General features: G+C 33.2%; 1 protein-coding gene across 1 annotated transcript; it reads left to right on the top strand.

The window, feature by feature from the left end:
• The first annotated feature begins 5,440 nt into the window (after nucleotides 1-5,440).
• Nucleotides 5,441-9,293, top strand: LOC123705209. Its single transcript, XM_045653900.1, has 3 exons — nucleotides 5,441-5,503; nucleotides 7,117-7,220; nucleotides 8,488-9,293. Exons 1-3 carry the CDS (start codon nucleotides 5,486-5,488, stop codon nucleotides 8,714-8,716), a joined length of 351 nt encoding a protein of 116 aa, XP_045509856.1. The 5' UTR covers nucleotides 5,441-5,485; the 3' UTR covers nucleotides 8,717-9,293.
• Nucleotides 9,294-10,902: the final 1,609 nt, after the last annotated feature.

The raw sequence follows: 10,902 nt of genomic DNA, 5'->3' as shown, positions 1-10,902 counted from the left end.
CTAAGGTAATGTATGGATGATGTACGATAAACCGAGTCGCTCCCCGTCCGAGACTCGATCTGAAAATTATTAATTACTAGGTATCCGCCCGCGGCTTCGCCCGCGCAGTCAAAGAAAAACCCGCATAGTTCACCTTCCCGTGGGATTTCCGGGATTGCGTCTTTTTCCCGGGATAAAAAGTAGCCTAAGTATGTCCTTTCTCGGGTATCAAAATATCTCCATACCAAATTTCATGAACATTGGTTTAGTAGTTTAGGCGTGATTGGTAACAGACAGACAGAGTTACTTTCGGATATATGTATAATATTAGTATGGATTATTGTATACTTTTTGTATGAAGTTATTCATGTCTGGTCGTGGCTCAGACGGGTCCTCGATCGGGCTCGACACGACGTTGAAATGTTGATGGATATGTCGTGGTCATATCGTAGATTTGATCATTTCATGATATGAGTGGCCATTTCACGAAATGGTCGCATATCGTGAAATGGCCAATTTAGTTTGGCCACATCATGATGTGGTTTGGGCAGATCAATGATAAGAAATCGTTTCACGATATGGCCAATTAACGCACGGTTTTTTCATGAAATGATCAAAATTATTTGATCATATCGTAAAATAGTTACATTAATCGTTGGTAGAGGCGCTGCAAGCTCTGTGTTTATGTGATAAGATGGCGGCCGCTGGCGAAAATTGAATTATTCGCAGTTAAAAACTTCATAATTCGTTTAATAACAATATTATGAAGAAAGTCATAGCCAAAAATTTACGACGAAGAGGTACGAGTACTATGGAAAATGTGGATATCTTATATGTATTTAATAAAAAATGCGACTTAAATAAGATAATATAAGAAACTACTACTATATTATTATAATTGTTTGTTTTTTAAAAAGCGATCCGCTTCTGGCACTCGCCGGCCGCTGCCGCGGCACGCTCGCTTTGCTCGCTCGGCTCGTGCGTTGTTTATCAAAGTCTAACCTAACCTAACCTGTTTTCTATTGCAAAAACGATTCTCTTCTGGCATTCGCCGGCCGCTGCCGCGGCACTAACTTAAATGACATTAAACAAGTTTTTAGAATATAGTTATTCTGAAATTTTTTAATATTTTATGGACTCTTTATATTTTATACGATCTGGCCAAATGTGGATGACCAAATCGATCGACGTTGACGATTTAACGATCTGATCAAACTATGTTGGCCATTTCACGATATGCGACCATTTCGTGAAATAGCCACTCATATCATGAAATGATCAAATCTACGATATGACCACGACAGATATATTTTTTGGCCGATAGAATAACCTTGGTCATCACTCGATAGTAAGCTCGGTATGTGGCTCTGTAGCCTCGTACGTATCTAAGTTAAATATATATTATAAGTTAAATAATATTTGAAAGTGGCAAATAAAATGATAAACCCACGATACGTCCTATCGATAAACCTATCTTCTTTCCATTAATAAACAAACAAAAAAAAACAACATTTATGGTTCAAGTTCAAAATAACATTCAAAATCAATATCAGTGTTTTGAAAACCTTCCGAACGTGTTCCGAATATTCTAGAGAGCTCGCCATGAAAGGAGTCTCGTATACCCGGCGCTGACAGCACCAAGAATAATGTTGCCAATATCATTGAAAAGCCCAGAGTTGGGGAAATAAAATAAATATCGAAGAGTTATCAAAAATATTATTTTATTATTTGTAATGTTAATTTTTATCTTTATTTTAAGAGTATTGAAATGAAAGACAACATTAATTATAATAATTATAGCACGATAATATTGTGGAATAATATTATCGTGGCCACGAACAGCGCTGGCAGCTGGACATAATATTATGCGGGTTGCGGGTGTCGTCAAACTTTTTGATTCTTTGACATAACTACCGATTTCCCTACGATGTTCCTACACCGATTCGAACAGTGGTGATGTTATCGAGGGAATTATAATATTGAAAAATGAATTTATTTTTTGTTTGCTCGCCTGGCCCTAAACCCCAAACTTATATTTTTTTTTTAAGTCTGAGGTCAACTGCTTACCGATTACCTACTCAATATTTGTTTATGACGTATCTCAATCAAATTCTACGTTTAATCAGAGCCCATATTTTTGGTTTAAATCATAGTGATAAGGGGGCAACTCGTGAGCTTTTTCCACAATATGGCTGACCTGTCAAATTTAGTTCCTATCTTTTCCGTAGGACTTCTTTCCTGGTGACTCAAGTATTCTCAGTATACTCAGATTCAAATCATAGATGGCGTAAATTTAAGAGTTTGAATTTTGTGCGTTGATGAAATTGGACGCAACTTCCGAAAAGTTTGAAATTCTTGGTTGAAACCACATAATATTATCAAGTAATACAGGTAGTTGAAACATGTAGGCACAAAAGCCAAAGTTGATGACCAATTAAAAATTTAGATTTTTAAACGTAACTTTTTGTTCGTAAAATTTCAGTTAACTACCTAAGTGTGATATAAGGTCGATAGAGAAAACACAAAAAATAATATTATGATAGCAAGAATGGATTAGAGTTTTTGTTCCAGATTTTCACCCCATATATTAATTAAGATCTTTTTTCAGTAAGTTAATTTTACGTCTGTGTTCTGTATCCTGCGCCTGCCAAACCGTGATTTTTTTTTAGCCACCATCGAGAATCGAACCGAGGTTCCGTACTAAGCACAAGCGCAAACCTCACTACCAAGGAGGCGGTCGTTATATCCACTACCACGAATTTATAATTAACTGGCACTAACTTAAAATGGATGAGTGGGTAGTGCTTATCATATTATTACCTATTACATAAAATGAATTTATTTCCCATATGGCTGTGGTTGCTTGTGGTTCTGCAGAAGTCGTTTCATTCCTTTACAATAATTTATGATGATTACTTACGTGGTATTCCGTATTCCTGGAGTTAGTTAGTGAAAGAGGGTAAGTATATTGAAGTAATTGAGTCCTGGAAAGTGTCACGTGTATTCCTGATTGCAAACAACCCACATACAACTTACAAGGAAGTAATGAAAATGAACGCAGGTTTTTGTTGAATACGTAGCAATTATGGACTAATTAAATATATTATTATACTATGGAAAGACAACCAACTTGCTAAAAAAGTAAAGTTATACATATTATAAGCTATAATTGCTGGTGATTTTCCAAAATATGTTACGATAACACCAATATCCCAGAATATTTGACATTGATCGCTCTCATATCGTCGGAAAAATTGGCTTAGGGGTGGTGTTTTTGATTGACATGATTATGGGGAGGTATCCGATTTCTAAATTGAAATTTACACCAAAACACGAGACACCGGCGTGTGCTCCTTGTGTTAATTTGCTTCAATGATGTATCTTCAATATGTATGTAGTATGTATGTATGAGCTAATGAGGGTATTACCCCTAAAAAAAGGAAAAAGATACTGTAAAAGAAATAATTATTATTTATAACAATTTCTTATTTAGATTCCAGACAACAGGATATGTGTAGGTTTGTTATTACAAACAACTAAGAGCAAACAAGCCAATAATCGCCCTTCGTAATTAATTATTATTTTTCATTAATTAGGTACTTGTTATTATACGTCGAAGTTCTAACTATCTGCCCACTGTTTACATCAGTTTTCAACCGACTTCAAAAATAGTTCTCAATTCAACTATATTTTTTTTGGAAATATAAATACAGATTATAGCATATTATAATACTGTGGAAAGTAGGTACTACACAATTGTTTGAGTTAAAAGTTTTAATAATATAAAAAAAAATATTACTTATGATCGATTGAATGCATTACGCAATGCTTCCCTACTTTCCCTGTTACCTAAAAGCGACGTGCGATGTATTTATTACTTAATAGTTACGCGATTTTAGCGCTATTGTTTTATCAAAATTTGTTATGCATCCCATGCTTTACTAATGTAACCCAATGTAAGCTATAATGTTCCGGAAACAGGGTATCATTTGGCATACAGTATTTTTTATGGAGGTTATAGCATGGCAAGCATGCTGTACGAGGTTGTTTATTATGGACGATGGCGTTTGATGATGTATATGTAAGCAATTCCTAATTTAGACATAGGTTTACAAACTGCGGCCCGGTGGCCCCTACATTTTTCCTAAAAAATGAAAAATTTATGATCTCTCCTTAGATTAGGTACAAAGCAAAGACACTCAGTACGGTATGTATAGAGATTTAGAAACTTATTATAGTAGATTAAATATATTAGATTATTTAATTAGTATTTTTGACGTGACAACGTCTTATAATTCGATAAAGCCGGCTGCACGCACGAAAAAACATGACTCATGCGGCGTTACCTCGCTCTGACTCATCTGAGGCGTTCCATGTTAAGGATTGAAGTGCGAGCGATAGCGCGGAACGAGCGACAAAGAAGCACAATCGGACGTTGTCACGTTCAACTATCGTCAGTAAAGCGACTTTACAGACAACCAATTTTTATATTATAAGAAATAATAGTAACGTCACAGATAACAAGTCTATTATTCTATGGTAAGTAATGTGAAATAAGAAAATAAATAGTGTTTACATTTATTAATTTATAACGATAAATGTAATGAAATTTTACAAAGATATTCATTATGCTTATTAATTATCAAGGTTGCTTTTTTTGTATATTTGCTATGCAATATGAAAACAAGAAAAACAAAATTGGCCACAAAATGTTTTATTCGCAGAATTTCTCGTTACAATAACATTCCTGTTGGACGTTGGTATCATGATATTTTAATTCATAGTAATTTTAAATGTTTACAAAATAAAATCCACTAGCAGTTCCGAATTTCGTAGCGGAAGAAATGTAATTTAATAAATAACATTTTTTTTAAACACACTGCTCAGGCATTTGACCGCCATCTCACCTGATGTTAAGTGCAGATGCGGTCTTTCGGGTTAGCATGCCTGATCAGTAAGGTAAAGCCTATTCACTTTGGCCTTGAATAGATCCAAATTGTATCTATCGAGAAACACGGCTGGCGGTAGGGAGTTCCACATCTTCGCGGTTTTAATTAAAAAACTGTTTTTTTCATATTATATACCATCTTATAATATATGTAGGTATTATATGTAGTAAATTAATTTAGAGATTATTCTAGAAGTCTACAAAACAACTGTTAAATTTTATAAAATATTTAACTAAGAATTTCTTTTAAATTTGCTTTAAATAAAACATATTATTATTGAGATAATTGTCTTATTCCTTGATTAAATTATTATAGAAATTAGTCCAATTTAGTTTAAAACGAAAGTATTTTTAAATTCCGTACACAATTGCTTCGTTTTTTATCGCCCTTATCAGTCAGAGTTGTTCTTGTAAGGAATACAAAACGGAAGTAAAATTGAGAAGCCCTGGCTTCGCGCCAAATAGAGGACACCTATAAAAGGCTTTAATCGTCACATGTATCATCAGTTCCGACGTCATCTATCACACTTGCTGGTGCAATTTATAAGTACCTTCATAATGTGTGCGCGAATCCTGGTTAGTGTGTAAAACTGTGTAATTAAGTGTCAATTAGTGTAACAATAGTACCACATTTTGTATAATAAATGTTGTTAACTAAATTAGTTTTGACCGCATCTGATTTGATATGAGTGATGTCCAGCATTGCTGGTGTATAATCGATAATATTTTTCTGTTTCGAGTCAGAGGGTCAAAAGTTATTTTCCAATTTTTAAACTTTAGCGGCTAAAGTTGGTGTTGGTGTTTGAGCACGTTTTCTGCGAATGTCGGATCTTTTGTCCCTTTGGATATTGATATGAATGAAATAGGATTGTGAGATTCTATGATTCATTTTTTATGTTTGTGTTGTATGATCTTGATTATAATATTTTCTGTCCTTGATCAGACTTCTAGCAGAAAGTCTGCAAATAAAGGATACGAATTTATAATAAATCTAATACTTATCCCTCTACTATTCTTCAATAGGATACTAATTAAAACGCTAATAATTAAATTATTAATGTAATTAACCGACTTCAAAAAATGTATGTACACCGATTACTCCGAGGTGTCTGAACCGATTTAGTTACGTGATTCTTATTTTGTTCGATGCGAGATGGTGTCAAATTGGTCCCATAAAAATTTAAAATTTTATTCGGATAGGCCCAGTAGTTTTTATTTTATGAGCATTTTTGTCTGTACCTATTTGTAAATAAATGTTGCAAGTGCAAGTTTGAAGTCGGTTGTTTTTAACGCAGTTGTCACTTGTTTTGTTCTAGTTTTTGTTAAAAATTACATTTTATAAGAAGCTTCAACAATATGACTGGAATTTTTCAATCGAGATCATCTGAGCATAATTAAACGTGGAGTAAAGAATTTTTCATTTTTCTTCTCAGAAAAGAATATTTTATTTTTCATATTTTTGCAATAGGTATCTAGTTCAATTGAAGTAGGTGGTATTAGTCTGTAAGTTGGCACAAGCCTGAGAATAACATACAATTTTAGTAAACGCATAAAGACAGCAAAATAAAGGTCCATTCGCTTTTTGTTGTCGTACCTACATATAATTATATTCTGAGTATGCAGTTATTTTTCCATTTAAACCAGTTGGAAAACGACCTTTATAATAATACCTATATTGTATTGTGAGATTCCGCTACAGTACCAACTAGTGGTAAATGTACGTTTATTTCACTGAAAAGTTTTAATAAAGGGAATTAAACAATTGTATTCGTAAATACATAATTGTACCTATTCTCAAAATTATTGCGAATATGAATATTTTTTGTATGTCCATGTATCATAAAATAATATTGAAATATATTAATTTATCATTTAAAATTCTCAGTTTATCGACACATAAGTGTTATTTTATAACAATTATGGATAATAATTAAACTACATCACGAGAGAAAGCATGAAAAAGAGGCAATAGGGCAGAACAACGTCTGCCGGGGCAGCTATCAATAAGCAATCAACGATATTTTCCCCTAACTGAATGATATATCCACTAAATTATAAAGAGAAAGATGCATTACTCCAGTGTAATTTTTTTAATAACCAAAATCTGAGGTAAACTCTGTAGACTATATAGGTAATTATTAGTATTCAATAATAATTACCAAATACAATTTTAAATTATTATTTCACAGTTTCTTCTTGGATTGTTTCTGGTGAGCGGTACTTTTGGTCAGGAGACACAGGCAAAGGAAGTTGAAAAATCCGACACAATCACCACAACAATAAATACCCCAATGTAAGTGTGACAAAAAAAAAAACTAACAAAAACTTAACCGCATTCTAATTAATGTCCTCATTTGAATGGGACCACATGGAAGCTAGTGCCTTTCAAATACAAAAAGTCTCGTCAAAGTTTTGATGATACGTAGCTTATGTACTGTATCAAAACAACACATTACCTATAGGATATTTGTCTGCGAGTGAAACCGTGTGGCACAGCTAATTATTAATTAAACTTAATTGGGTTGAATAAAAATCATGTTAAATCATCTTCCGAAAATTTCATTGAATAAAATGATCGGTAATTCCGCCATGTAGGTTATTTCATTCGCAAATAATTCTTTAAGTTCCTTAATTTCCGGGCAAGTAAAATATTTATTTACGAATTCCCGTATTTCCCAAGCCTTGTTAATTATGACAAGCTATCGTTCCATATAATATGAGAAATATTATCCGCCGGTAATTGTAAGCTTTCAATTGTTTTAACTTCAGTCCTATTAACATACAAATTAAGACGAAGGTATTTAAAACAGATTTATTGAAAAAGAGGTTATTTATATCAGGGTATATTGGCCATTGGGATACTAAATAACATTTTTTTATTAATGACTGCTTGAAGTTTGAACATGTGTACGTAATCTTTAATAAAGTTTGGAACAGTTAGGTACTAGGAATTCTAAAATCTAAATAACTTGGTTAAAGTAACATTCCAATAAGCAGGCTTATGGAAACATTAAATTGCATTTTAGCTGGCATGTTGGAAATTTCATGTTCCTAGTTTTCGAGGTTCTAATGTTGTAAAAGCATTGAAACAACGTAAATGGGGACGTTTATGTTGAATTAAATGAAATCGCTGTGTATATATTTTAAACTGCTTGTTTAATAAAGTCTGAAATGTTTAATGAATATGGTTACAAGACAAAGGCGGACGTGGGAAATTCTACGTTCATATGGATCGTTTCTCGATTTAGCAGGGCCAGCAGGGGATTTAATAAGCCGTTGCAATTAATATTGACTATGTAGTTACCACAGTACCTAATACAAAATTTACAACAAAATATCATATTAATTGTTAGAGGTATAGGTACATACATTGTTCTGTCAGTTTATTTGGAGATTAGATAAAAAATCCAACAAAAAGACTAGTAATAGTTAGTACTATTATTATCTACTGTATTTAATTCGTTAAATATAACTTTGACAGTTTTTTCTGTACCCCGCCCACTAAGCAGGTACATAATCAATATCTGATTTGCACTAATAAATAATAATATTTTTTACAGCGACCGCTCATCGCACTACCACTATTCACCACCAAGTCTTCACGGTTTCTGGAAGAAGAGGTTAGTATGGCGCCCGCGATGGGTGAAAACCTGGCAAGAGAAGAAGGTCTATGTAGCTGTATGGAAACATATGTGGAGTCCAGCGCATGTCAAGGAGTGGGTGCCAGTGCCTCAACCACCACCGGGATGGGTGAAACACGCGCCTAATTATGTTAAAATACACCATTAGGTTTTCTTATCTATGGTTTTGTCTCCACCGTGAATATTTATTCTTTGACCGTGCACAGCGTAGATTAAACATAAAGCTAGGTGTTCATAAGTTATAGGGACGATATAATTTGTCCTGGTTAATTCCCGGCTTGTCATAATTATAAGATAAAAAAGAGGCTGTCTCTAATAAAACGATTAATACAACTTAACTCAATTTTCTATACAATAAATTAGGTTTAGTTTGCAATCATCAATTTTTAGATACATTATGCTTTCTCTATCACCCTATCACCTTATCAAATTCAAATTACGTCTCCATTCTCCATAGGTATTGGTTTTAGTTCAAAGATTGGTAATGTCCAATTAATAGATTAAATAATGCTCCTCGTTATTTGATATTAGGTAACCTCCAAAGCAATATCTGTCATGGGCAGGTTTCCAGAGTGCCGACCAAGAACAACCAAAGAGTCTTCAGAACTTCCCTTGGGAATTAATCTTGATGTATTGAAATATGTAGGTATACATATTTAGAGGTGCTAAGCGTCCATCGTTATTATCAAATATATTAAATAATCTGGTTTTGTATAATTTTAAATATATTTAATTCGTATGTGACATTCTTCTTTTTTAATAAATAATAATTAAGCTTAAATGTTATTTAAATAACTGCGAAAGACTTTGTTATGTTTAGTTATTTATTACTATGTGTAAGTAGAATATTGTTGAAAGCAATAGTGATATTCATAGTTAACTGAAAATACGTGCTGTTATTTAACATTTAATTTTATTGTTTAGTATGCGAAATGCGAATGAATTGCGGCACGAATACGTTCATTGTGACCATTGTTTGTGTGAAATACCCCGTAATACTATTGTACGTTATATCTAATTAGTCACTAATCAGATTACTGCATATAACGAACTATAAATAAATAACATGCTCAATAAATTCGTGTTTAATTTAACAGATCTCATTTCCTAACAAAACTATGTTGTTGGACATGCTATTTTATAGTATTTCAATATGTAGTTAAAATTAAATTAAGCTTGATTAATGAGTGTTGTATATAATTTTGTGTTTATCAAAAATAACTGTATCGGAGTTTGAAATTCAGCATCACCAACGTATACCTAGGTTTCTGATTTAGGTCACGGAAGAAATCCATCCAAAACCTGCGGCCTAGCGGTTCGACGGAACATATTGAGGTTTTAATAGACATAACCCACGGCTCCTTCCCCGTTGGTGTCTCTATACGTAAGATTTCCAAAAAAATGTTTCTGATTTAAAAAGCTGTTGATGAATGCCAATTGTTAATGACAATTGGACCCTCAGTGCTATTTGGGGATGAATCATGAAAGAGTCCCTCGGATCCTCCCACACGAGACACCACAATAGGGTTTTACTCTAAGGATTTAACCATTTTTTTCTAGATAGTTGTATGCGTGATTTATTGTATTGAAAAAGTGATAAAGCTATATCAAGATGCATCCAAGCGTGGAATAGTTTATCACGTTTTCCTCTCTTATCGCCAATTTAGCAGTCACTCAACTAAACAATCCTATTCATCCAAAAATATATCGCTCCGCTTCTACAATGACCACTTGTTGCGAAAATACCTGTACAATACCTTCGCAAACTATTGTATACGCCCACGTAAGAAATAAGCGGCAATATTAATATACGTTACATATAATATAATTATTTTTAACAGAAAACGAAACCGTCTTCAAATAGTCAGAATTGGGTAATAAAATGTAAATGGGAAAGAGTGGAAGGCACTTTAAATAAAATAAAATCAATAAAAATCAGTAAATAATTTACCCAGTTTAAAGTTCTGAGGTAACATAACCTACCTAAACGATACAGTTGAATTGAGAACCTCCTCCTTTTGTCGAAGGAATGAATCATGAATGTCTTGAATATTAAACGAACAAGCTAACAAACATTGCTCAAGTGTTATAACATTTTATCATTTAATTAGACCGCAATCTGCCGTAGCGTGAATTTTAACTAGACGTATGCAAGAGGATGTTTAGTTTTGAAGTCGTTGCAATGTTCTGGGATCCGAACTCGATCAACCTTGTATTTTCATGCTCGAATTAGCAAGCGTCGAGTATATTGGTTTATACTTTATAATATCATGGGGTATACTTACACATACACTTATAACTTTACAGGTTATAAAGTAACGATATGCTTCGGAT

Source organism: Colias croceus, chromosome Z, assembly GCF_905220415.1.
Source record: "Colias croceus chromosome Z, ilColCroc2.1".
NCBI classification, from domain to species: domain Eukaryota; kingdom Metazoa; phylum Arthropoda; class Insecta; order Lepidoptera; family Pieridae; genus Colias; species Colias croceus.
The sequence above is the reverse complement of the archived record's forward strand: the minus strand, read 5'-3'. Positions and strand labels throughout refer to the sequence as shown.

What these genes read in the sequence shown, in the direction of transcription:
- LOC123705209 (XM_045653900.1), top strand. An exon ending in ACAACAATAAATACCCCAAT is followed by an intron (nt 7,221 to 8,487) that starts GTAAGTGTGACA and finishes TATTTTTTACAG; the next exon opens with CGACCGCTCATCGCACTACC.